General features: G+C 45.4%; 1 protein-coding gene across 1 annotated transcript in view; it reads right to left on the bottom strand.

Moving 5' to 3' along the window:
* The window catches only part of MAP2K1 (mitogen-activated protein kinase kinase 1), a 208,079-nt gene that overhangs the window by 101,036 nt on the left and 79,814 nt on the right, over positions 1–27,229 (bottom strand). Inside the window, exons 2-5 of the mRNA XM_085644619.1 lie at positions 11,614–11,824; positions 9,365–9,511; positions 7,522–7,599; positions 7,349–7,400 (exon numbers count right to left, since the gene is read on the bottom strand). Of these exons, the coding sequence (XP_085500745.1) occupies positions 7,349–7,400; positions 7,522–7,599; positions 9,365–9,511; positions 11,614–11,824 (488 nt within the window). The remainder of the gene's footprint in view (positions 1–7,348; positions 7,401–7,521; positions 7,600–9,364; positions 9,512–11,613; positions 11,825–27,229) is intronic.

Here is a 27,229-nt window from a genome sequence, read left to right on the forward strand (position 1 = left end):
GGACCCTATACGGAAGCGCAACGCTAGTAGGTGCCCCTTAATCTCAGCGACAGGCCCCACCACAGAACCTCTGAAGCGTTTGGAGAACGTGATGGCCACCCCACCCCGCTTACTGTTCCCAGAGGACCAAAACTGTAAGGGGAAGTGACTATGGTGCATGCGGTGTGTGCTGCTATAGAGCAAGTGGGTTTCTTGAAGAAGACAAATATCACCCCCAGAGTGCTCAAGCAGAGAAAGGACCGCTTTCCGTTTAGTGGGGTTGTTAAGACCTCGGGCATTAAAGCTAACTACCTTGAGTTCCATTCACAAAGGGAGGGATCGATTAGGCTACTATGGGGCCTCGGATGACACAGTGGAGGCAGGGTACTAAGAGTGGTTCCGAAGAGGAGGGAGGCTGACAACACCAGACAGGGGTGAGTGCGAAAGAAAAAAAGGCTCACTGGGGAGAGAACCCACCCTATCCCGAAAAAAAAGAATACCCCCAAGAACAGCACATCAATAATCATTACAAGCAAGTAAGGACCAACCCGAGGCAGGTCTACACGGGAACTAACTGAAGAGCAACCGCAACAGTGCGGGAATGACGAAAGTCCGTCAGGATGACACAGCTCGGGGACAGTGTCTCTACTCAAGTCCATGAGAGCCAGGAAGCAGAGTCCCTCCAGCCCAGCCACAGTAAGGATCCCAGAGGTGGTCTGGACAACAGCTTCAGGCAAGAGACGAAGGAGCGGAACTGCCTGTCAGTGAGGCCAAAACATCTTCTCTTTCTTTCGCCATTGCGGCCGCATCTGGTCTGTGAGACCGGGATGAGGATTTTCCCACTACCTGCCAGCGGCCAGATCTGGTGGCACATGCAACAGCCGCAGCCTGCCGCCAGGATGAATCTGGAGGAGGAAGGCCCAGAAGGTCGGCGGCCTCCCTTTGCGATAGCAGTTGGCGCAATCTGCCCTCATATTTAAAGATGATGTGAAAGGGATGCCCCCAAGCATAGGGAATCCCTTTCTCCCTCAGGTGTTGGGTGATCGACCAAAATTCTCTCCGCTTAAGCAGGGTGACAGCGGACAGGTCTTGAAAGAGCAGCGGGGAGTGACCTCGAAACTGCAGAGGATGTGTGTCTCTGGCCTTGCGGAGGATGAGTTCTTTCAGCTGAAAGTTGTGCACACATGCTAGGATGTCCAGTGGCAGGGCAGAGCTCCGGTGGGGTGGACCCACACGGTGAACCCTGTTGACCTGCACCTCGGTTGTGTGCTCTGGGTCCAGGATTTGAAGGAAGAGGGCCTGGACAAATTCCCCGATGTCACCTTCTTCGGCACCCTGTTTCACTCCCCGGATGCGTAGATTTTAGCGGCGGGAGCGGTTCTCGAAGTCCGCCGCCCGCACCTGGAGCTCAATGTGCTGTTCTTTGAGTTGCAATATTTCCTGTTGCATCATCTCCATTTCTTCGTCGCACCCATTCTCGTGTTCCTCCAGCATTGCCACCTGGTCCCCAATCTCTGAGACATCGCTCCACACCTCCCGGAGATCCACAGCCAGCTGGTCTTTGAGTTCCTGAAGGTCCTCCTTGAGCACTGAGAAGAGCAACGTCATGAAGGCCTTCGTGGCCGGCGCATCCGCTCCGTCGGGTGGCCCCGTCGTCGCCTCTATCCCTTGATCCGCAGCCTTAGACTGCAGCATGTCCTTCACGGAGCGATCCTTCTTGGCCCATGCACTCGCCATGCGAGCCTATGTGGTTTTTGCCTCTGGCCGCTGAGCCCCTCCAGGCGGATCAGGGATCCCTTCACTACAGGGCCAGACACCCCTCCGCCAGCGGTCAAGTTCGGAATATGGGGAGCATGCTACTGGGCAGATGATGATGATGATCGTGACGGCTTGGGGGGCTCAAGAGCTGTGCAGGCTGCTCACCAGTGCTACCCACCGTGTCCGCAGGAGACCCCCGCGGGGAGAAGACGCAGCCGACCGCTTCGCGTGGTGCGCGGTCAAGTTTGGGCCCTCGCTGTGGTAACACCACCACCCGGTGTCCCGCAGCCCCAGCAAGCACCCCCACTCCGCTCCAGGATCGCTGGTCGCTGTCACGCGGTCGTCAGCTGCCAGGCAAAGTGCAGGCCCTGAAGTATTCCTCAAGGCCGCCCCACGGAGGCTGCGTGTGTTAGCAGGGGGGCAGCGAGACCGCTCCAATCCCACGCTGCTCACTCTACGGTTGTTGCTGTGAGCCCACCAGGCCGCCGCGCTCGTGGTGCTGGGTGTACCGTTGGCTGCTGGGCCCCTCAGCTAGGGCTCTCTAGTGCCTCCGCCATATGTGCCTATCTGCTCCTCTGCTCCCGTTGCCTGCCTCCGCTCATAAGGTCGCACGCTAGGCCGTCCACGCGCTGGGGAGAGATCCGCGGCTAGAGATGGGGGAGCCGCCAGGGGAGCACCTCACGCTGGTTTAATAGGCGGCCTCCACCGCGATGCTGCAGCGTCCCGTCGTCCCAGCCGGGGGTGCTCGCTTACTGTTCTCTGGCCGTCGTGCCGCCTCGCAGTACCGTAGGCCTTAGCTCCTTGCAGCCACGCGGTCTCTGCTCGCTCGCAAGGGTTGCGACACTCGTCCGGTGGCCCCCCAGTCAGTAGCAGGGCTTCGCTCGTGTCCCCTGCCCGTTGGAATGGCGGATTGGATGTGATATCAATGCTTTAGGAGCGGCGTGCCAGAGAGACGGCGAAACACGTCGTATGCGGTCGTCATCTTGGACACGCCCCCGGCAGTTATTTTTAAACACCATTTTCACTGCAGTCTCACATAGGTAAAGATTACTGTCTGCGAGGCACCTTTCTTCTCTTTATCAAGAACGTGTAGCTGCTCTCTAACAGGCTTCTTGATTTATCACACACCTGGACCCGCCTCTCAGTGTTACTGCTGTGATGGATATTATTCCATCATATGGCTTACGCAACTTGAACATTTTAATTTTAGATGATCTCAATCTGCATTTTGAAGATACGAGCTGCCGTACAGCCACACATCTTGTTGAGGGCCCTGGGTTGCTCAACTTTAGCTAGCTAGTGCAGGCCCACTCTCATACTCTGGGCCATATTTCTCAATCCCATCTTTGTCAACTCTGCCCAGGTAAGTGTGGCTCCTCCTATCCCCATCGCGTGCTCGGATCACTTCTCTAAGCCTTTTCAGATCTTTGGCATCTCTCTTGTTCCTGGCCCATCTGAAGCCCACGCCATCAAATCACGCAAACGGCCACTGATTAGGCCCCCTGCTTTCATGAATTAACAAATCTTTATATTCCCTAGCTCCCCTAAAAACAGGCTACATCACTCCCTCTAGCCCTACAGTGGAATTGTTTATGGAGAAACTCTTAACCATGAAAAAGGCATGCAAGCGTCTCGAATGTCTGTGGCCCTAGAGTTATCAGCCTACTGATAAAAATACCTACCTTAACGTGCTGAAGGAGTATCGCAGACAAATTAGATACAAGCGGACCCTTTTCTTTGCTAAATAGATTCAGGGGACCAAAAACTCCTCTCGCGAGATTTTTAGATTAGTTAAATCTCTCACTTCTTTAGAACACATCTCAGCTGTTATGACCCCCTACGATCGATAACTGCAATCAGATCGCACACTTTTGCTTTGAGAAGATTGCCACCATTTAGGCTTCTTTTCCAGAAAATGCTAGGAAATATCAATTTCCTTTTCCCGGAAAGTTACCACCTACTCCCTCAGAAGGCTTTCTAAGCAAAGACACTGTATCAGTAGCCGAGACTTGAGCCCTCTTTGCTATAGTAAAATCAGGATCTCTACTTGACCCAGCCTCACCAGCGATGTTGGAGCGGGGCATGGTGTCCATTGCACCTATGCTATGCAACTTGCTCAATCTGTCCTTTTCAACTGGTCGTGTAACATCAGACTGGAAAAACGCCATGGTAATCTCCCTTCTAAAGAAGCCCTCGTTAGATCCATCAAACATGTGAACCAGCAGCTGATGAAGTTCATAGATGAGAAAGAACTCCTTTATAAGACCCAGTCTGGTTTCAGACCTCATTTCAGCACTGAATCTGCTCTCTTGAGTCCCTTCGTCTTACTACTGATGAAGGCAAGACAGCTGCCCTATCATGCTGGATCTAAGCGCAGCCTTTGACACTGTGTTCCATGGTCTGGTATTAGAATGGCTATGGAAGCAGGGCATCGGGGGACGTGCCCTTGACTGGTTTGCAGTTTTTCTTCAAAATCGCACCTTTCAAGTTTTCCTGAAGCCCTGTACATCTGAAGTCCTACCCCTACAGCAGGGAGTGCCACAGGGCTCACCGCTGAGTCCGCCCCTATACAATTTCCATATGCGCCCGTTGGTGGACATGATCAAACGACATGGCGTCTGGATCGTGTCTTATGCTGACGATACTCAGCTGATCATCACCTTAGCACAGGATGATGGCAGTGCTGCGGCAAATTTCACACCTTGTCTAGTAGATCAGGCCAAATGGATGGACTCTAGCTGCCTGAGATTTAATGCAGGAAAAACTGAAGTCTTGGTGGAAGGGAAACAACCGTCAATATGGTCCTTTGCGTTGTGGCCTAGGGAACTGGGCTACCTGTCCCTAAATCAAAGTTAAAAAACCTTGACTTCCTGTTCCACTCCATGCTATCTTTTGACAGTCCGAGCTCTGCTACCGTCTGCACCCGTGTTGGAGTACTTAAGATGCTCCGCAAAATCTTGGGACTCCTTCTTGATTCAACAAAGAAGACTGTAGCCCAGGCACTTTTGGTGTCCCAACTGGATTACTGCAACATACTTTATTTGGGGGTCACTAAAGGTAGGCTAAGAATGCTCCAAAGGGTGCAAAACGCTGCTGCCCGGATGTTACTGAGCACTCCGAGACACACTCCCATGGGCACAGCTTTTGCACAGCTCCATTGGCTTTCCATTAAGCACAGAGTATCTTTCAAAGCACTCTGTTTCTGCCACAAAATCCTCAATCAGAAAGGCACTCACTACCTCCTTCCCGATTAAATCCTGATCCCCAGGGTAAAACGAGCACGCGTGGGCAGCAGCTCCTTTAGGTTCTTGGCCGCTAGGCTCTGGAACGCTATAGCCTTGGACTGGAGAAGGGAGTCGTCCGATGTTTTGTTCCGGAAAAAATTGAAGACTTGTCTTTTTAGGCAAAACTGAAACTGTAAATGGGTTGAGGGCAGGGTTTTGAGGCTTCTGTATGGAAATCCTAGTGCTGGGACACTCCGACTGGAGTAACCAGGTACTCTACAAACTTCTAACATAACATAACATTTTTATAATCGTTTAGCACATTAAAGCTGTGGTTGGAAACAAAACAATAACCCCAGGAGGTCGTACCGCTACAGGGGTTGGGTGTGTGGTGATTATCTTTATTCATAGACATAACACCATTTTTTAAATTTTATTTGTTACATAGAGCCTGCTACACAATGTGACAATGGGGCATCGTGGACACATTTTTAGATGAGCTATCATTTCCTCCTTATACACTCCAACTGCATGGTGTGAAGTGTGTGTGTCTCTGCCTGGGCGAAGGGGCATTTGAAGTAATGAGGACATTAATACTTACACTAATACCACTGTTGGCTTTTGTCTGTGCACCTAAGTGTAAGATAATACAAACAGGAGACAAGATTCGAGCTAGCCAGTTGCCCATATAGCAGCCTGCATTTTTACTTATTCCTAATGGCTACACACCTGTGTTTTGAATGATATCTTTATAACACCAGACCCTGAAAGAGCAGGGTCTCTTCAATACACTAGAAAAAGTACAAAGGGGGAGTCCTCCTCAGAACCCTTCAAACATCACAAATCAAAACAATTTCAGACACAACACCCTACTGGTTGTTAAAGCAGGTGTCGCGCCCAGGATACCACAGAAACATTATGGGTCACAGCAAGAAAGAAGCATGCCAACAAAAGTTATTTTTCACTTCGCAACAAGGAGACAGCAACAAATAAGGGTTAGAATACAGTGGGGCAATTTAAGGGTCCTTCCTCGCTAATCTATTCTTGAAGATACTAGGTGGAATATCAACATGCGTACCAATTAACCAACAGGCTAATCTGCTATTTACATAGAACCATCTACAAAGAGCTCCCTACCCGATGAGGAGCTTACTTCATCAATAACACCCAGTGATAGGGTTAGAAGAAAGCCCAATTATGAAGCATGCCACTTGAGTGGTTGAAGGCTCAGCATCACGTTAACCAGCAATTAAGCACTTCATTTGACTGCTGCCTCAGGAATCACGGACTTCAATTCTAATGTTGACACTTAGAAGCTCCCTTCTTATCAGCCTATAGTATGGTTTAGGTCTCTTTTTTAATACTGCGCTGTTAAAGCATAGAGGTAAACAGTGAAGAGAAGGAGCTCAGCTGCTCGGTATCTTCCATGGCTAATCACTGCCAGAGAAAATAATATGGAGGTGAAGCTTACTTCGAAGCAAATTTACTTTAAATAAATGGAATTTAGTCAATAACAAATACTGACTCCACCTGATTAATAAGGTTATCATGTACAAGAGTGACCTCGAGGGACAGGTAAGAGGGCATTACAAAGAGTTATGAGACATGCATTATTCAGACTAAGAGAACTTGACAATCACTTAGATCAGTGAAATCTCAGGATTATTTTTCAGTTTATTGGTGTGCATTTTATGCCACACTCACAAGTATGGAGAGAGATTCACATCGGTCTGAGGAAGGTCAAGAGAAGCAGACTAATTCCTGATGGATTTTTATTTTGGGCAGAATTAATACCAAGTATTTGTTCACCTCAGAATCAGAAAGGTATCTTTACAAACATTGACTTGTACTTGCGTAGTGGAATCTGTGGAATACAAGCACCAACTCAAAAGAAGAAAAAACGTTGTTCACATCCATTATTAGAAAAACTATGCTAAAAAATACACACAACATTCTATATATATTATATATCCCACGCCATATCATAATGCAAAGCGTAAAACTGGATTAAAGAAGGTTTTGCAATCACAGATGGGCAAAAGAGCAGTTCCTGTAGCACAGAGTAATCCCATTGGCTGGGAGGGAAGCCCATTGTTAAAACTGCAATCTTGGTGCAAACCCTGTGACCAACATTTTTTAGTGCGATTTCTATAGCATTATTATAAAATGAACTCTTTCCGCCTTTTGAGTATAAATGTTGTTATTGAAAAACTCATCGGATACAATCAAAGGCTCCTATATCTCAAAAACGATTTGAATGTGCTTTCTCAGAGTTGAACATAGACATTTCAGCAGGTTCTGAGGCCACTTCACTATCTCTAAGTTGCCTCAGCTATAGCTTTGATTATTACTCCACAATTCCAGACGCATGCCAGAGTCTTGCTCACCTCGATGCATGATCTTGTGCTTCTCCCGCAAGTAAGTCAGGCCTTTGATGACCTACAACAAAAAAAACATTATTGGTCTGGGCAGTTTGTAGGTGCCCATGACTGGCCATGCTCAACTTGATGCTTGTCCCGTGGCTTCTAGGAGGTAGAGGAAGCGATAGCCCGTTACTCACCGCAATGCTGACTTTCCCCAAAATCTGCTCCGGGATCTTCCCAGCTTTCTTCAACACCTGATCTAAGGATCCACCATCCTGGAAATAAACCAAATATTGCATCACATTATAACTATAGGTGTGGGAAAACTGGTCAACTGATTGGTCAGAAGTGATCAGCTGACTGTAGTTGTCTCACTCCGACAAACCACACAACATTTCCTTAGATCCTTATAACGAGTTCAGACCTTGAAGTGAGCGGAGGATAGCTGTCTTTTCAATTCACCTTGCCAATAATACGACATTTTCTCCGGGTTCCTTTTGTGTATATTGTTTTAAAATAGGATATCTGTGGCATTTTTTTGTTATTCTTACATGTAAGCCTTCACATCTAAGGGTCAGTCTAAGTGAAAATATTTCTATAGCGTTTGCAAGGAAACTCTTCTGTACACTTGTCAGAAGGAAAACAAAAGCCTTTTACTTTAGACACACTTGTTTTTAAAAGGTTTTAAATAAAATAGTATAGAGTTTTATTGAAGTCAGAAAATCAAGTTTCCATCCACAGTTCCATGTGGCAATGGGCCACTAAATGTATTTATTTAATACACACTGACAAGTGGATTTGTTCTAAATGTCTGAAAGAATGTAAAATTAGCATTTGGCATCGACTTTGGCAAGAAGACTATCAAAGCAGTGTCAACTTATCACACTCATACTACCAACTAGTTCAAGATTCCCAAGCTACACAGCAGTGCCAGACCTCAACTTTGCCAGGTTTCAACATTGCCTGCAAGGGCCGGCAGCATTAATGCCGTTGCCAGTGCCTCCGTCTCATACTACTCACCTAGTGTGCATCAAAAACCCACTCGCGCAACTAAAGAAAGTGCAGACTCCATGCCCATTCAGTCCTTGCCTACCTTGAAAAGAGTGCCAAATAATTATATGTATTGGATCAGGGAAAGACCATGTTTTAACCACTGGGGCAATGCTATATTTCAAGGAGAAAAATCTAGATCTTCAGCCTTAATGTGACCATAAACTAGCAGGGTTGCTTTCAGGAGGCAAACACATTTCCTTCAATCTAAGTTATCCATCTCTGTACTTACCTAATGTACCACAGGAGTGTTATGTGCATTTGTACAGAGCATTATCACCAGTTGTATGGTACTGAAGTGCTTTCAGAAACTGGGCACTTTTCTCATTCTGGGATGTTTGTAGACTGTTCACAATATATTTGGTTGTATAGTCTACTAATAAGAGGTGAGTGATATTGGACAGCAGGTCGTATGTTTCCAAGATGTTAGGCAGGGATGTAAAAAGGGTACCTTTGCTAATAAACAAGGAAGGGAAATGTGTACCTTTGCTCCCAGTTGGGTAATAAAAGACAACCATAACGGATGTGCCTCTGGGCCCTTGTGCCACTGCACCTGCTGCTCTTTTGAGAATTGTGCACCCAATATCAGGTCTTCAGCTTATGATGGTCATGTCTACGCCCATTCATTGTATGCAATGGCTTCAGGAGGCAGCTATTCAGTTTAAAATAACCCTTAAGACATTGGTTCAGGGAACCAACAATAACCAGCCTTCCGCAATCAAGGATTTACACCAGAGTGCATATATGGTATGTCATGCAGTAATGCCTGTATTTCGTAAGAAAGCTAGATTTGGAGATTGCCGTCTTTTTGCGTACTGGTTGTTAGGCACTGGACAACTGAGGCGGATGCACAAGATCACTCTGCGTGTGTATGGGTTCAAGCTTGCTACATGTGTACACTGAAACTGCGTTGCCCTTGCAGAGCAATGGATGTGAGATATGCTGTCAGCACCAACTGAGAAGTAGCACAAAGAGCAGAGGAGCTCCTACCATGTGTTCCATGCAGATGCTGATTTCCCCGTCACTGTAGAATGCCCCGTAGAAACCCACAATGTACGGAGAGTTACATTCATGCAGAACCTGCAGCTCACGGATGATCTGGTTTCGGATTGCTGGTTTGATCTCCAGATGAATCAACTAGAAAATAAAGAATAAATAAAAAATGCTATTTATTTTTCTCTGGCTTAGATGGGGCTAGATCACAAACACTAAAGTACATATAAGAGGGAAGAGAAGTTTGTCATTAATGATGAAGAAGTCAGAGTGACACAGTAAATCACAATTATGCAGCCCTATGCAAAGATCCAACTCTGACAATAGAAGAGAATGAATCAAGCAGACTCAGATTATTGAGGGAAGGTCCACATCTTTTACAAAATGGTGATTGTAGGCCACTGATGCAAGCCACGAGGAATGCCAAATACACCCAAAGCCACACCACTGAACATCAGAAAGAACACCATCAAGGAATGTGCACTTCATACCCAGCAACAAAGCCACTGGCACAACAAGGATTACCCATACCCGCATCCGCACACAGATCACACAGATAACAGGCAAGTCTGTAGACGAGACACTCAAAGATCTTCCATGGTGAGTGCCAACCACGAAAGATAGTAGTCGGGGAACAAGGGAGCACATGGAGAAATATTACAAGTGCAAAATTACACACCAGACCAAAAAAGACCTCAGGATCAGTCATCACAATTTAACTAGGGGTAGGAACATATTAACATCGGAGGAGACAGAGTAATTCGATCTTATCCCTCAAGTGAACACACGCTCTGCAGCAACCCATCACCAGGACACAAACCTAAAGTTGAGGCTGACAGTTACACACCCTTATCATACATGGGGACACACTTCCTTAGAGCCAATCAATTAATAGGACACTAGCATCAAACAGCACCAAAGGAATTCTGGAAACAGTGAATGTTGAAATTTAAGAAAACTACATAAAATAATCCGCAGCCTCCTATATACAGAGTACAACTTCTCAGTCCTCATAAAGCCCATTGAAGAAGGCATACCATTTATCTCATTAGCTTATACTGTGCTCCAAGCCGCCCCATATAAACACACAACAGGGCAAATGGAAGAGGCAGCTTACATACTAGCTAACTGTCTCTCCACAAATAGATCAAGGCCAGTTAAAAATGGTATCTATAACCACAGCTACTCAATGTAATGGGCTGGCCAAAGTAAAGAATGTAACCACAGTTCATATGATTGTCTCTTTAAAACACAGGACAGTTCAGATTATGAAAGATAGCTCATATACTGTCTGTCCATGTCCTCTTCCACTACAGTGTACATTTGCAAATGGTGCAGGCTCAATTAAAGAAGCTCATATATTTTACCCTAAGGCTTTGCATACACAGTGCAGGACCGACTATAGAAGACAGCTCACCTACCAGGTTTGACATTGATTATCTTTCTATTGAGCTTTCACACTCCCCATTACATCTCCATACAAGAGGAAAAACGCAGATGAAGACAAAATCCCTTAGACTATCAGAGTCTGTTCATGTACAGGCGGGTCTACAGGAGGGAAGCTGGTCCACATACTGAAAATTCCTCAGGCTAAAAAAAACAGAGCAGGCACAGTTAAGGACAGGATCTAGCATATTATCCTGCAAACTAACCACACAAAGGACAGGCCACATACTACACAGAGCCTCCTCATACACACAGCATGCTCTGGTAAAAGGTGACACACAAGCCAAATCATCAGCCAAATGACATCCCAGGTAAGTGAAAAATATAACCTCCACCTAGTCTTTCCATAAAAAGGCCAGGCTCACATGAACAAAAATAGTGCCTCTCCCCAGTCTGTCCATATGAACCACGTGCTCCACATCATCGAGGCCACATAATTCAGTCCTGATGCATACTAGGAATTGCAGAAAAGGTTGACTCCGTTTGAATCAAGTAGACAAACACTATGAATATAGGCACAAGTCTGGGGCACACGGTCCCTAATGCCATTGACCAATTATTAAACCTAAATTATTCCCCCCCAGGAACTCCCTACATATGGCTGCTGGAGATAGGACAACCAGAACACATAGTATCGGACAACCCCTCCATAGACAGGGCAGGCTAAGATAATGGAAGCAGGAAAAGCCCCATCCCTCCCCACCAATTTACAAAGCAAAGCCCCAATCAACATCTACTGATCCAGACTTGATCTCTTCAGAAAATAGGCCAGCTCTTAGTAGGACAATTGTACTCCTTACCTTTCGTGCCATGATAAGTCCCGAAGGTTTGTGGGACACCTTGAAGACCACACCACCATTGCCGGCTCCCAACTCTGACACCTTTTCAAAGTCATCGTCCTTGAGCTCGCCAACTTTCTGCTTCTGGGTGAGGAAAGCCTCAAGGCGCTTGCGCTGCTGTTCATCAAGCTCGAGCTCTTCCAGCTTCTTTTGCAATGCCTCCAAGTTAGTCCTGTGCAAATGAGGAGGAAAGAGATATTTTTAGGGCCACATAAAAAGTTCTAGGTCAAACTAAACGTGAAATTGCAGCACAAAGAACCCAGAAAGAATTTCCAAACATGTCTGGAGAGTTCTTAAAACCACAGGTTAATAATATATCTTCTATGCCCCCACAGGAGCTATGTGGTCCAACTGCAAACTTTGCGTACAAAAATGTATATTTTATGTCAAAAGCCCGGAGGCCAATATTGTGCATATAATCCTTTATTGCTCCTCACACAGCAGCAACAAGAAACTTTAGAATTAGAACATTTATAACATTCCAGAACACTGAACATGCATAATGTCCAAACACAGGCAGCCATCTTCCTCTTTTGTTGCTGCTCACACTAGAGATAAGTACATTTTTTTAAGGTTGTCGTTATTGTGACTAAAAATGTTAAAGTAATTGAACTTTTAATGTTTGAAATTGTTAAGATAGGTAGAATTGAGTTTAATGAAACATTAGACTAAACTTTAATGTTAATGTGATATTATTAATTTGAAAAGAAAAGTCGTAATTTTACATTTAAATATAGAATGGAGTAATTGGTTATGGCTTGAGAGTGGTTTTTTCCTTTTAAAATAATCGCGCTTATTAGATAGACAGGAGTGTTCATAAGCGGAAGAAATGTATTATTATTTTAAATATGTAAGCGTAGGCCGACCGTTGGCAGCACGAGCGTTTTAAACTTGAGGCGCGTGGCGTGAGAGGAGGTTTCAGCTAGCACGTGAAGTTCTTTATTAGCCTCGCGGATGCCGAGCGAGCGATTGTTCTCAGGCGCGCGTCTCCTCAGCTGTGAGCACGTTTGACGAGGAATGTTTGGGTAATTACGGCACCCGTACACATTATGTTGCGTCAGACGGCCATTTTGTACGGTTGGGATAGTGTTAACGCGCTATAGAGGAAATGGGTCCTCCATGTTTTGGGATGCAGTTTTGACAGATCGTTAAGTATACGATCTCTTCACAGGTGATCGATTGGTTAGTGAAGGAGTCATTGAAGCGTCAGGAGAAAAAGTAAGGAAGGTTAATTATAGAAAGGTTGTTGAAATGGATAAAAATGAGGAGTCTGGTTTTGAGGACAGAAGCAAACAATATATGGACAAAATGTTTGGGGAATTGTCAGTGTCCATAGATAAGAAAATAGAGAGTTCAGTGGAAAGATCAATGAAAGAGAAAAGTAATAGAGACAAACCTCATGAAGAGGAGGTTTTTTGGTCCACAGAAGAGTTGGAAGTGGTTGCAAGTGGGTCCAATCAGGATGGCGTTAAGACGACGAAAAAGAGAAAGAATATTGAGTTCCAGAAGAATACTAAAAGGAACTGAACGGAAGGTTCGGGAAGACAATGAGGCCAAAGGGTTCGCTATAAAGGCGAGAAAAAGATGCCACAGTGTGGTGGTATGCGACTCATCTTCCTCAAGTGGGGATGTTGAAATTACGTGTTCGTCAAGTTTTGATGACACGGATGAGGATGTGATTGAACGGAAAAGGAGGAAGGTTGAGGAAGAAAAGATTAAGTTGGAGAAAAAATATATTTTAGACCCACAAGGGGAAGAGATGTTTGACCCTTCGCTAGTTCAGCATCCATTATCTCCGCAGTGGGTGCCTGCAGAACATGTAGCAAAGTATATATCATACTGGATCCGTAGGGAGATCCCAAAAGAAGTAAGGACTCTGTTAAGATCTGAGTGCCCTAGACCAAGTTTGGAAAATAAAGTAGCTTATACTCCTGAGCTCGATATGAAAATGTTGATATTCTTAAATAAGACTGGTTGAGATCCGCTGAGGGGTCTTGACAAAGGACTCCAAGGATGTCAGGACAGGTTGCTTGATATTCTGGGTCCTCTTACTAAGATTTTCGACATGTACGAGGAGGCACATTTGAGCAACAAAAGTGCTGATATGGAAGAAATGCGCCAATGGGTGCAGAGAGCTGTTTGCCTTTTAGGCAACACAAACGCAGCTATAGGATTGGAACGAAGAAAGAGTATATTAATGAAAATAGATCCCAGTTAGCTGACCTGGCCTCAAAGGACTTTGGTGAGAATAGTCAGGGAATGCAAATTGGCGAAGAATTTGTTAGAGATATGGGAAAATATATAGGGACTTTTAATTCCATACAGAAAGCTCAAAGAGATATCAGGAAGGTTTTTGGGTCGGCTGGGTGAATGCGGGGTTGTTTCCCCGTCCGAGGACAGGGAATCTCTCCTGGTTCATTCACAAGAGGATTCAAACCCTACAATTATGGTTACGGATACAGCTCAAGAGGAGATCATGGGAGTTTCTACCCTCAGAGGCAGAGGTCAAGATCAAGGGGAATGCGACCCGAACGGAGAGCAAGAAGTTCCCCAGGTAAGGAAAAACAAAGACCCTATTTCTACCCAAGTAAAATTGGGCGGCTTACTAGCCCATTTTGTTTCGAGGTGGAAAGAGATTACTCAGGATCCATGGGATTTGCAAATAGTTGCGGGGTATCAAATAGATTTCAAAGAAAATCCAATGCAAGTAAGGTGTCCAAGCTTGTTGAGATTTGCAAAGGATCTGGAAGAGTTTCTGGAGGTAATGGCTTTGGAAGAGAAAGGTGCGATAGTGTTGGCAAGAGAAACCCAAGGGTGTTTTGTGAGCAATATTTTCCTGGTGGAGAAAAAAGACAAGAAAATGAGGCCAGTAATAAACTCGAGAGAGTTAAACGATTAGGTTTGCTACAACCATTTCAAGATGGAAGGAATTCATCTATTAAGAGATGTGTTGGGGAACGGGGATGACAAGGTTGGATCTGAAGGATGCATATCTTTCGATTCCGGTTTGTGTAGAGCAAAGGGATTTACTCCAATTCAGGTGGAAGGGCAGGCAAAGGAGGTTCAGGTGTCTTCCGTTCGGTCTGACGTCAGCTCCTTGGTGTTTTACAAAGGTAATGAGGCCGGTGGTAGCATGGCTGAGATCAAGGGGTATCCGGTTAATAGTGTATTTGGACGACATACTGATTATGGCAGAGGACAGAGTTTTAGCACAGGAGCAGACGGCGTTTGCTATAAAGGTGTTGGAGGACTTGGGATTCGTGATGAAGAGAGAGAAATCGAGTGTAATACACAGGAGATTCAATTTTTAGGTTTTCAGATTTTGACAATGGAATGTGTGTTGAGGTTGCCCATGGAAAAAGTGAAGAAAATTCGGAGACAGGTGAAGAGAGTGAAGGAAGCGGAGTGGATAACTTTGAGACAATTAGCGAGATTATTGGGTCTGTTGTCAGCATCAATACAAGCAATTTTTTCTGCACCTCTCCATTACACAGCATTGCAGAGGTTGAAAGGGTTTCAACTGAGACAAGGAGCGAAATACTCTGAGGGTGAGAATGAATTTAGAAACACGGGAAGAGTTGGAATGGTGATTAATTAATCTGGAAGCTTGGAATGGGAGAGCCATCTTTGTAGAGAGTCCAGAGATGGTTATAGAGTCAGATGCGAGCCTTTTAGGATGGGTAGCAAGTTGTGGCGTTGTGACAACTGGGGGACTTTGGACAGTGGAAGAGAGAAAGATGCATATAAATTGCCAGGAGCTTCAAGCTGGATCCTTCGCGATCAAGAGTTTCATGAAGGGACAGGCGAAATGTTGCGATTTTTTGAAAATGAACAACATTTTAGCGGTTCGTTATGTGAACAAGTTAGGAGGTCCTCAGTCAAGGGGATTAGCGGAATTGGCAAAGGAATTATGGAGGTTTTGCATGGAGAAACAAATTATGGTGCAGGTTCAGTGTATTCCGGGAAGGAGCAATATGGAGGCGGACAGATGTTCAAGGTATCTGGTGGATGCGAGCAATTGGAAATTGAATAGGGATGTGTTCTTGAAGTTACAAGAGAGATGGGGTCCTTTTCAGGTGGACTTGTTTGCGGACAGGTTGAATACTCAGTTGGAAGAGTTTTGTTGGAGACCGGACCCAGAAGCAAAGGGGATAGATGCCTTCTTGCAGAAATGGGGGTCTAAGGGTCTGTGTGCTTTTCCACCATTCTCAATGATACAGAGAGTTTTGTTGAAGGTGAGAAAGGAGAGGTCGGAGTTAGTGGTGATAGTGCCATTTTGGCAAGCTCAGGTTTGGTTTCCGGACTTGATGAGCATGCTAGTGGAAGATCCAGTGTTAATTCCAAATTTTCAGGAAATTTTTCTGGACCCCCAGGGGAGGGTCCACAAACTAGTGATTTCAGGGCAGCTGACGCCTTTGGGGTGCCTGATTTCAGGAGAGTTTGGAAAGTGTCAGAACTATTGGCAGAGGCTTCAGATCTCATCAATGCGTGTTTTGAAAGGGATTTGGATCCCGTATCTGTTAATGTAGTGGAGGTCATGAATTACTTGTCTTTCCTGTTTGGGAAAGGGCTTGCATACAATACTATTAATTTGAACGGGTCAGCGATCTCGGCTGGGCATGTGTTGGTAGAGGGTGTGCCGATTGGTCAGCATGTCTTGGTTAAAAGGGTGCTTAAGAGTGTTCATTTGGAAGTTCCACCTAGAGCTAAATATGCTTTTCTTTGGGATGTATCGGTGGTTTTGAAGGAACTGGATAGTTGGGGACCGAATTGTGAGTTGAATCTTAAGAGTCATTTGTCATGGAAATTGGCACTTTTTTTGTGTTTAGTATCTTTTAGAAGGGTTTCAGATATTAGGGCTTTAGAAGTATCTTCTCGGTGTTATCAGCCTGAAGGGGTGTGTTTCGAGTAAAGGAAAAGAACAAAGACCATGTCAAAGATTATTTGTTACCCGAATATGGAGGGTCATAATAATTTGTGTGTGGTTCGTTGCCTTAAAGAATACGAGAAAAGAACAGTAGGTTTGCGAGGGTTAGATTGCTCTCAGTTACTTATTTCATATAGGATGCCCTTTAAAGCTGTTTCAGCTACTACTTTAGCTTGGTGGGTTAAGGAGGTTATGAAGATGTCAGGGATTGAAATTAGGGATTTTTGGTGCACATTCAAGCAGAGGGGCTATGGCAAGCAAGGCCTTTATGAGGGGAACAAGCCTAGGGGCTATCTTAAAGGCAGCGGATTGGTCTTCTGATTCGACGTTTAAGAAGTTCTACTTTAAGCCTGTGGAAAATGTTGTGCAGAATGTTTTGGATGAACTTTGAACATGCATAATATTGGCCACCGGGCCTTTGACAAAAATGCAGATTTTCCGCAGTTTTAATGGCTAGAAAATCGTGATTTTATTAAAGGGACGGAGGCTAATATTATCTCTCCCGTGCATTTGTTTGACTCTACCCTTTTCATATACTATTCTTTTTCTTTATTCAGGACAGAATTGATAGAGGAACTGAACGAAGGAGAAGAAAATATGGAGAATGTTGTATCTTCTGCTTGGGGTTCAACAGTTTGTGAGGACAAAGTTTCCTAGTTTTCGCAGCAGACAAAAAAGGAAGATGGCTGCCTGTGTTTGGACATTATGCATGGTCAGTGTTCTGGAATGTTATAAATTTCTAATTCTAAAGTTTCTTGCTGCTGCTCTGTGAGGAGCAATAAAGGATTATATGCATAATATTAGCCTCCATTCCTTTAATAAAATCACAATTTTCTACCCATTAAAACTGTGGAAAATCTGCATTTATCAATGGTGATTCAAGGCATTTGTGATGTAGGAACTCGGGAGAGTGCCAATGTTCTGAGAAAGGGCAACGTATCACGGCCAACAGGCATTTCCTGTCTTTGAGCCACTAGAAGAGAGGCAAAACTTGGTCCACATTAAGAAAATAAACCCATTGTCCACTGTAAATAAACCATCCTTTGTCCCTTAACTGCCACAAATTTTACAAGATTGGGTGAGCTCAGGCTTTGTTCACAGAAAACTAAAAGAAGCAGTAATACGGCTTCTGCTTAAGAAACCTCAGGTGGAGCCATCCGACTTAGCTCAATTTCATCACGGTTTCGGTCTTTCCTATGTTGTGAAGCTGTGAGCAGCAGGTCTTAGGTCCTTGCAAAGTACAAAGCTCGTCAAAGTGTGCATCTTGGATGACCCTGGTACACAGGCTGATTTGTGTATTCCAATGCAAACTTGTTCACAAACTGGGGATTTCTGAATGAATATCCATTCTTGAACCAAAAAATGTGCTACAAGAAACATCTGTGCTTATGTGGATTGAAAAAACATAAGAGTACATCACAAACTAGCATGCAGGCATTCGTGAAGCAAAACATAAAAACGGTCTCTGGAGATTTTAGACAAGGATGTAAATACTTTGGATTTTTAAGACATAAAACCATTTCTGTGCTTGTATTCTTCATTTATTGATTTTTTTTAATGTGCAATCCTTTAATAAGCTGTGTGTGCAGCTACATCAATGAGATAAACATTTAATTTAAGAGAGCTGGTGAATCCATTCCCAAGAGGTGGCTTTCCAAACAGCACACATCAACCACATTTGCAATGAAGTAGTGTGTTAAGGTGGTGACTTCTTACCACTCACCAGTCTCCTCTAATGTACATGTGCCAATACACTCAAGTAATTATAAATTATAATAGATATGCTCTGAGGTGCACCCAAGTTTTGGTACATATATTCATTTGTGCTGGTTGGAGTACCTATAGTTTATTCGACAATGAACCAGAAAACCTCAATTAATTCTTCTTAGAAAAACTATTAATGCGAAAATTGTATGTGGGTAAGTAATGACTGATGCCATTTCGGTGGAAAAGGAAATATGGGGCGAAAGTGGGAGGGGTTTGGTATACAACAAAACCACTATAAGGGAAATGGTACTTACCAGCATGCATCTGTTCTTGGCATGTAGAACTGCAGATCTACACACTATGCATAGATCGCCATCTGGTGTTGGCCCGGATGCTTGCACTTGTCTTTGTCCTGGAAAGTCTTTGGAAGTCACGAGGTATGTGACTCCTCCTTTGGATCATAGAGCGCATGGGCATCGGCTCCATCCTCAGATTGTTTTTCGCCAGCAGGGAAATGATGGAGCGTTGTAAGAAACAGGAAAGATGCCCATGTATGCAGTACCTAAATAAGAGAATACTGGAACAGATAAAGGTAGCCGGGGAGGTGGGTGGGCGTGTGTAGATCTGCAACTCTACATGCCAAGAACAGATGCATACTGGTAAGTAGCATTTCCCGTTTGAGGCATATGAGTTGCAGATTACACACTATGCATAGATTGTATAGCAGTACTCGCTCCTAGCGGCGACCACCAGTATCTGTTGCAGTAGTTTGAAATAGTGTTTTGAGTACAGCCTGGCCCACACTAGTTTGTTGTTTAGTTTGCACATCTACACAATAGTGTTTTGTGAATGTGTGCAGTGCAGACCATGTAGCTGCTCTGCAGATATCATCTAAGGGAATGTTCCCTAAAAATGCCATTGAAGCCCCTATCTTTCGTGTAGAGTGGGCTTTAGGAGGAACAGATAATGTACGTTTTGGTTTGTGGTAGCAAATTTGTATGCATTTAACAATCCACCTAGCTATCCCAGATTTCGATATGGGGTTGCCTTTGTGTGGTGGTGAGAAAGACACGAAAAGTTGTTTGGTCTTACGAAAGGGTTGTGTTCTCTCGATGTAGTAAAGCAATGCTCTTTTGACATCTAAGTTGTGCAGAGCTCTTTCTGCGACTGTTTGTGGCTGCAAGAAGAATATGGGCAGCTCCACAGATTGATTGAGGTGGAAGGGAGAAATGACTTTAGGAAGGAATTTAGGATTAGTTCGGAGAACAACTTTATTATGATGCATCTGCAGAAAGGGTTCCTGAATGGTTAGTGCTTGTAGTTCGCTGACTCTTCGTAGAGAAGTAATGGCTACTAGGAAAGCAGTTCTACATGTTAAGAATTGTAACTCACATTTATGTAGAGGTTCAAATAAAGGCCCCATTAGTCTTGTGAGAACGATGTTTAAATTCCACACAGGTGAAGGTGGTACTTTGGGGGGAAAAATTCTTTTGAGGCCCTCCATAAAGGCTTTTATGGCAGGTACTCTGAAAAGTGATAGATGTTGTCTATTTTGTAGATATCCCGCTATGGCAGCAAGATGCAGTCTAATAGACGTGTAGGCTAAGTTGAATCTTTGGAGGTGTAGTAAGTAGTGTGTTGGATAGACACATCTAGGGGATTGGTGTTGTTGTTATGACAATATATTACAAAATGTTTCCACTTCGCTGCATAGCATGCTCTAGTGGTAGGCCGTCTAGCTTCTTTAATGACATTTATACAGTCATGGGGAAGGTTAAGGTAACCGAATACTAGGATCTCAAAAGCCAGATCGCAAGGTTGAGCTGAGCTGGGTCCGGGTGTCTGATCTCTCCATGGTTCTGGGTTAAAAGGTGTGGAGAGAGGTGTAACTTCTGGTGCGGAACTACAGAGAGTTCCAGCAATGTGGTGTACCACGGTTGTCTGGCCCAAGTTGGAGCAACTAGGATGAGAGTTAAGGAATGTTGCTGTAGTTTGCGCACCACTAGTGGAATGAGTGGGAGAGGCGGAAAAGCGTACACAAATCTGCCTGACCATTTCATCCAAATTGCATTGCTTTTGGACAATGGGTGTGGATATCTGGCGGCGAAGCTTGGGCATTTGGCGTTTTCGTGGGTGGCGAAGAGGTCTATCTGTGGTCTATCTGTGGTTGCCCCCATATTTGAAAAAAACGGTTGAAGAACTTGTGGATGAAGTTCCCACTCGTGGATCTATTGTGTTTGACGGCTCAACAGATCAGCTATGGTGTTTTGGACTCCTGGGACATGTTGGGCTAGGAGAAAAATGTTTTGAGGTATAGCCCACCTCCATATGTTCTGTGCTAGCTGAGAGAGCTGCAGAGAGTGTGTCCCGCATTGTTTTTCTATGTAGTACATGGCTGTCATGTTGTCCGTGCGGACTAAGACAGCCTTGCCTGAAATGTGTTTTTGAAATACTTTTAAGGCTAGGAATATGGCTAGTAACTCCTGGTGGTTGATGTGAAGTAACTTTTGTTGAGGTGTCCACCTGCCCTGCATGGTGTGATGTAGTAGGTGAGCTCCCCAGCCGCTGTGATATCTATTTGAGGAACCGGCTCCAGGAACTGTCTCCCTTTGGAAAGGTTTTTGGTGTTCCACCACTGCAGAGAGCGAGGAGTACGACCGTCTACCAACACCAGATCTGTTAGCTGACCTTGAGCCTGGTTCCATTGACGTGCTAAGCACTCTTGGAGAGGACGCATCTGGAGTCTTGCATGAGGCACTATGAATATGCAAGAGGCCATCATCCCTATGAGTTGCATGAACACTCGAGCTGGAAGAGTGTGTTGCGGTTGGAATTTGGTGAGAAGAGCCTGCATGCTTGCTATCCGGGCTGGACTGGGATAGCCTATCGCCTTTGAGGTGTCTATTGTGCCACCGAGGTATTGTTGTGTGTGGGACGGTTGCAGATGGGATTTGGCGTGGTTTACTGTGAACCCCAGATCGTGAAGTAGTTGGATAGTGGCGTGAGTGTGTTGTACACACTGGTTGTATGAGCTGGCTTTTATGAGCCAGTCGTCCAGATATGGGAAGACGTGGATGTGCTGTCTTCTTAGGTGTGCTGCCACTACCGCTAGGCACTTGGTAAACACTTGTGTTGCTGTTGTGACTCCGAATGGGAGTACTTTGAATTGATAGGGCTGACCGTCCACTACAAATCTGAGATACTTCCTGTGAGCGTTGTGAATGGGAATGTGGAAATAGGCATCCTTGAGGTCTAGGGTAGCAAGGAAGTCGCCCTGTGAAAGCAGAGGAAGGACCTGCTGGAGTGTGACCATGTGGAAATGGTCTGAGTGTATGTATAGGTTTAGGGGTCTGAGGTCTAGAATAGGCCTTAGAGAGCCGTCCTTTTTTGGTATGAGAAAATACAGGGAGTAAACTCCCTTTTTTTGTTGGTGGAGGGGAACTGGTTCTATTGCACTTTTTTGTAGGCGGGAGATTACCTCCTGCTTTAGCAGTAACAAATGTTCTTGTGACATTGGATGCTGTTTGGGTGGTATGTTTGGGGGGGGTAGATGTTAGTTCGAGACAGTAACCTGATTGAATTATCTGTTGCACCCACCTGTCTGAGGTGATGTTGGACCAGACAGGAAGGAATTGTTGGAGTCTTCCCCCGACTGGGGTGGAATGGTCTGGGGGAAGTGGAGGGAAGTCATTGGGTGGGGGTGGATGCAGAGCGGGAGTTGTTGGTTTTGCCTCTGCCTTTGTTGTTGTTCCCCCTGTAACCACCTGTTTGGTAACCTCTAGTAAAGGTGGATTGGGTGGGAGCTTTGTAAGAAGTGGAGGGGCTATCTGAGGAGTAGCCTCTGGTGGTGCTTCTGAAAGATGAGCAACGAAAGGAACGTCTGGGAGCTTGCGACTGCAAGGCTCCCATAGATTTGGCTGTGTCTGTATCCTTCTTCATTTTTTCAAGGGTTACGTCAACATTAGGGCCAAATAGGTGTTGCTCATCGAATGGCTGAGTATGGAACACTGGACTTCAGGTTTGAAACCTGAAATGCGTAGCCAGGCATGCCTACGCAGGAGGACACTGGTGTTTATTGCCCTTGAGGCGGTATCTGCTACATCTAAGGCACAACAGATGAAGGTGTTAGTAATGGTTTTACCTTCTTGTATGAGTTCATTGGCCCTATTTTTATACTTGTCTTGGAGGTGCTGCATTATGGACTCAAGCTCATCATAATGTGCCCTGACATACCTAGCTAACAGCACTTGAGTATTGGCAATGCGCCATATGTTTGCCGCCTGAGACGCCGTTCGTTTGCCAGAGGCATCCAGGAGTCTAGACTCCTTATCTGGTGGTGGTGTATCACCTGATGATTGGGAATTGGCTCTTTTTTGCGCATTGGAGACTACAAGGGAGTCTAGTGGTGCGGGGCCTTTAATGTAGGCTGGATCAGTAGGGGCGGCCTTATACTTTTTTTCGATTCTAGGGTTAATGACTCGAGCCCTGGCCGGGTCTTTAAAGACCTCTGTTGCGCGCTTAATGACCCCCTTAAGCATGGGTAAAATTGAGGTGGACTTTTGTGTGGTGTTAAAAGTGTCCATGAGAAAATCCTCCTCCACGGGGTTTGTGTGTAGATTAACCCCGTGGTAGTGGGCAGCTCTGTGTAGGAGCTGGTTAAAGCCCATATAGTCTCCTCTGGGGGGGATGTTAGGGACGTCTGGGATGCTATAACCATCCCAGGGGTCTGGGGAGCCAGTAGGAGTAGGGTCCTCTAGTGGTTGATCGTCCGCACCCCCCCTGCATCATAAGAGGTGTCATTATCATCATCATCATCTACTGGAGTAGGGGATGGTGTAGGAGAGCGGTGTGGTGGTGGTGGTGGGGGAGGGGGAGGAGGTGGACGGGAGGAGGTGGAGGGGGAGGGGGTGGAGAGGGGGAGGGGGAGGAGGAGAAGGTATCCTTAATGGAGAGGTAGCAAAATCTCTCTTTTTAGTTGGTGGAGCTGGTGCAGGCTTATCTAGTGGTCGCTTCTTGAAGCTAAGCATCAAGTGACGAGTCTTAGGATCCTTTACAAGAGTTTTTTGGGCAGTATCTGGGCGAAACAGTTCTTCTGTGGGGGGCAGATCCTTCGGTGCCAATGGTGTTGGTGCCGTAGGCTTTTTCGGCGCCGACTCGGTAGCGGTTCTGGGCTTGGAACCGTGCGGTTTTGCAGTGTCTTTGGCCGATGGAAGCGGTTGTTTTTTCGGTTCAGAGGTCTTTTTCGGCTTCGAAGCATGGGAGTCGGGGCCCTTTGGTGGCAGTTTTTTGGTCGGCTCCGAGTGTGTTGTTGGTGTCGAGGAGCCGGTGCCAGTCTTCGCCGACGAGTGCTTGGATGTTGAAGCAGCGCTCGGCGTGGATGAGAAAGAGGACGGCTTCTTTTTCGGTGCCTGTGTATGTTTTTCAGCACCAAGGGTAGGCTGACTCGAGCCCGAGTCACTTGAAGGCTTAGTAGGCTTCTTTACCGGGCCCGGAGGCGGGGCATGGGAAGCAGTCTCTCAGTGTGCATCTGGGCCCGAAGGTGTGACCGAAGCCTTTTTTGATGTTGTCGAGGGGGGGTTGGGGTCAGGGTCGACGTCTGTACTCATGACCCTCTGTGCTGGAGTGATGTCCTCGACGTCGGAGTCATCGGCTTCAGAGGCGCTGACGAGTCCTTCTTCGACCCGCTCCTGCTCTGGCACATCTACGCCCTCTTGGAAGATGTCTTCGGGGATCGAAGACGACGATCGAGCCATGGTTCTTCTAGCTCGTCGGTCCCGAATCGTCTTCTTGGAGCGAAAAATGGCGCAAGCTGGACAGTCTCTGGCCTCGTGCTCCGTGGCGTCCTTTCCATGAGCCAGATGATAAGGCCCAGGTAGGCCCGAAGGCCTTCGTCGATGACCAGAATCGAAGACTTCGAAGTGGAGAGTAGCGTGGATTGGGAAAACGCGATCGAGACAATACCGTCGAAAAGGGAAGGATTGCGCGTCTAAAGAAAAAAAATGGTAACGGTTCCGAACTGGTGCGCGAGAAACACATCCGAGCCCGATGGCGGAAAAAAACAATCTGAGGATGGAGCCAATGCCCATGCGCACTATGATCCAAAGGAGGAGTCACATACCTCGTGACTTCCAAAGACTTTCCAGGACAAAAACAAGTGCAAACATCTGGGCTAAACACCAGATGGCGATCTATGCATAGAGTGTAATCTGCAGCTCACATGCCTCGAACAGAGAGATTAGAGAAAAGTGAATAAACAATAGAATATGCTTATAGATTACCTAAAAGATTATTTCCTAGAGATAGACCAGCTAGGAATACCTTCCCTGGTTGGGAAAAGGAAGTTTGAAAGACTACTTTTATGTAAGTATAGAAATATGGTAGGCAGTGCCAACGTTTGAGATAGATTGTAGAACAGAAGTGCTAATGACCCACTGTTGTTCAAGATACAGAAGGATTAAATTGTGAATACACTGAAAAATGGTAATCTAGTCCACAATAAAGTAGGCAAATAAGCTAGAGACACTACAGAAGACTGATTGAAATACACTGGATACATTTGAAGAGTCCACGATACCCTCGAAGGTGTGAGACTGCCACTGATATCAAGTCCATAAAGGTGACTCATGATAAAAGGAGGCAGACACAGAGACATTCAAGCCTTTCACAAAGGCCTAGGGCACTCAAAGGCACCAACAGGCTATGGGCCAGAAAATGAAATTGCTAGAGAATACTGTTAGAGCTAGGAGGCTACAAATACCAGGGATCACGGAGGAGGAGGCAATTGACTAGCTGGACACAGATGTGTAATTATATGTCCAAACTGGTTATCTGAAAAGCTTGAAATCCCACTGGGGTCTTTACCAGAGGCATTAAAAAGCATTTTCACTTGAAATATCTTTCAGTAAGACTTCTGAAATTATATGTCCAACTGGTTATCTGAAGAGCTTGAAACCTCACTGGGGTCTTTACCAGAAGCATAACGATGCATTTCCGCTTGGAGTCTTTCAGTCAGATATCTGAGAAAGGAAGGGTGAGACTCACCGTCATGTTAATTTTGAGAGACAAAGAATTGAAAGCCCAGTTATTGGAAACAGCCGCTAGGAGAGCCAAATCACAAATGTGTCACACCCCAATACATTTTTAACCATATTTCGTCCAGATTATAAAGAAGCAGTGAAGGAATTTTAAAAAGGTGCCCCGTTTGAGGCTAAATGCACACTGGTGGGGATTTCTAACCCACAAAATTAAGCATAATGTATAAAGTCACGAAGGATTTTTCTTAAACACTGAAGACAAGCGCTAACTCATTTCAATGCAGGAAGAGCGCACCTGTGCTGAGAAACATTGATGACTGAGCACTAGTGTTCCTTAGCAAACTGTGCTGCAATCTTGCAAAATAGAAGCAATTATACTCGGTCTACGAAGGTCGTGGGCATTTATGTACCAGTAGGCACGACGGGGGTTAACCTGGGGTGCTGTTCTTTTTGCAGATTGTAGCTCAGGATCCAACATCACCGTGCAGGAACAAGCCTGGCGTGTCTTCCTCAGTCTTTAATAACACACACTTTGCTCGACCCTACTTCCTTTCCTCCTCTTTCAATCACTGCACTGTAAAATGTGGTTTACCTGACAGTAAAAATCTATGTTAGCAAATCAAAGGTAATGGAAGTAGGCACTGGTAAAATAAACATGAGGTTTGGAATTATTGAAAAGGTAAATTATTGGAAATAGGCAATAAGATTTACAAAATTCTTGCCCTGGAATAAACAGAATGAGAAGATAACTGTTGCATCATTTCAATCCAACGGGACCTGACTGCAGACAGATTAGATGGAAAATTGTTCTATTGAAGCAGCACTAAATCGGTGCATTGTGTTAAATCGGTCCCAAAGGCTGTTTGAATTGGACTGTCCCCTGCATATTATACATTTGTGTTCCCCTGTCCGGAGTGCCTAGCTGCAAGACTCTGGTATTCCAGTTTTTGATTTTTGACCCAGCCTCACACTAATCTAGTGTGTGCATCTAGGCATGTTCTTTAAATATAAGGGAACTCCTGGACCGAGAGAGGCGCACAAACAAGTGTTTTAATTTGTTGGACAGTGGACTACAGGCCCGGTCATGAGTTTAGAATCTAGAGTGCTGGTGGCAGCCTACTATGTTTTGTGACTCAGTAGTTGTAACCACTCAGTTTTATCAGAGTTAAACTGAGTGGAGGCCAACTGGCCCACTTGTGTTAAGTTCTGCGTCTATACGCTAACCCAGATTCTATTGCTAACTTTCAAGTGCATGTTATGCATGAGATCATGCATGCATGCGTGTGTGTGTGTGTATGTATGTATGTATGTGTGTGTCGCCTGTGTGGTGCACTCATTGAATGTATGAGTTAACTAAAGTAATGGAAGTGTGTGGTTCCCATTTTGGAATCCCCTGGCTTTTCCATGTGCATAAGATGGAGGTGAGGTTGTTGTCCCAGAAAGTGGAAGTGTATTGCTGAGCTTCCTAAAGCCGGGGGAGGAGACCTAAACAGCGAAGTGGGAAAGAGGAGACAAGGCTATCTTTAAAAATGCAATTAGGTCCTTTTGCTGCGAGGGGCATCTGATTAGTCTTCCTGAGGACTGACACTTGCTAGGCGGGTGGAGTTCAGTTTGGTGTTCAGCGAGCGAAGGGTCCTTAAGGTGAGGCCAGCTTTTGTCCCTTTCCTGATCAGTGTTTAGTCTGGCTGTGGATAGCCATTTACAGAAAGCTCACACATCTCTGTGCCTCTGTTGTGGGTTCTCTAAACAGAAGACAACTCCGCTGTGAGGAACATCACTCTACATAAAGCAGGGGTCTGGAGAACAGCTTGGAGAGGACGCATGAAAGATTCGCACCAACCTGGTTCGGAGAGTGCAGACAGAGAATCTACACCCTCTATCTCCTTTTAGTTTATAAAAGAGGAAGTTG

The sequence above is a fragment of the Triturus cristatus genome, chromosome 3_1 (assembly GCF_964204655.1).
Source record: "Triturus cristatus chromosome 3_1, aTriCri1.1, whole genome shotgun sequence".
Classification (NCBI taxonomy): Eukaryota; Metazoa; Chordata; class Amphibia; order Caudata; family Salamandridae; genus Triturus; species Triturus cristatus.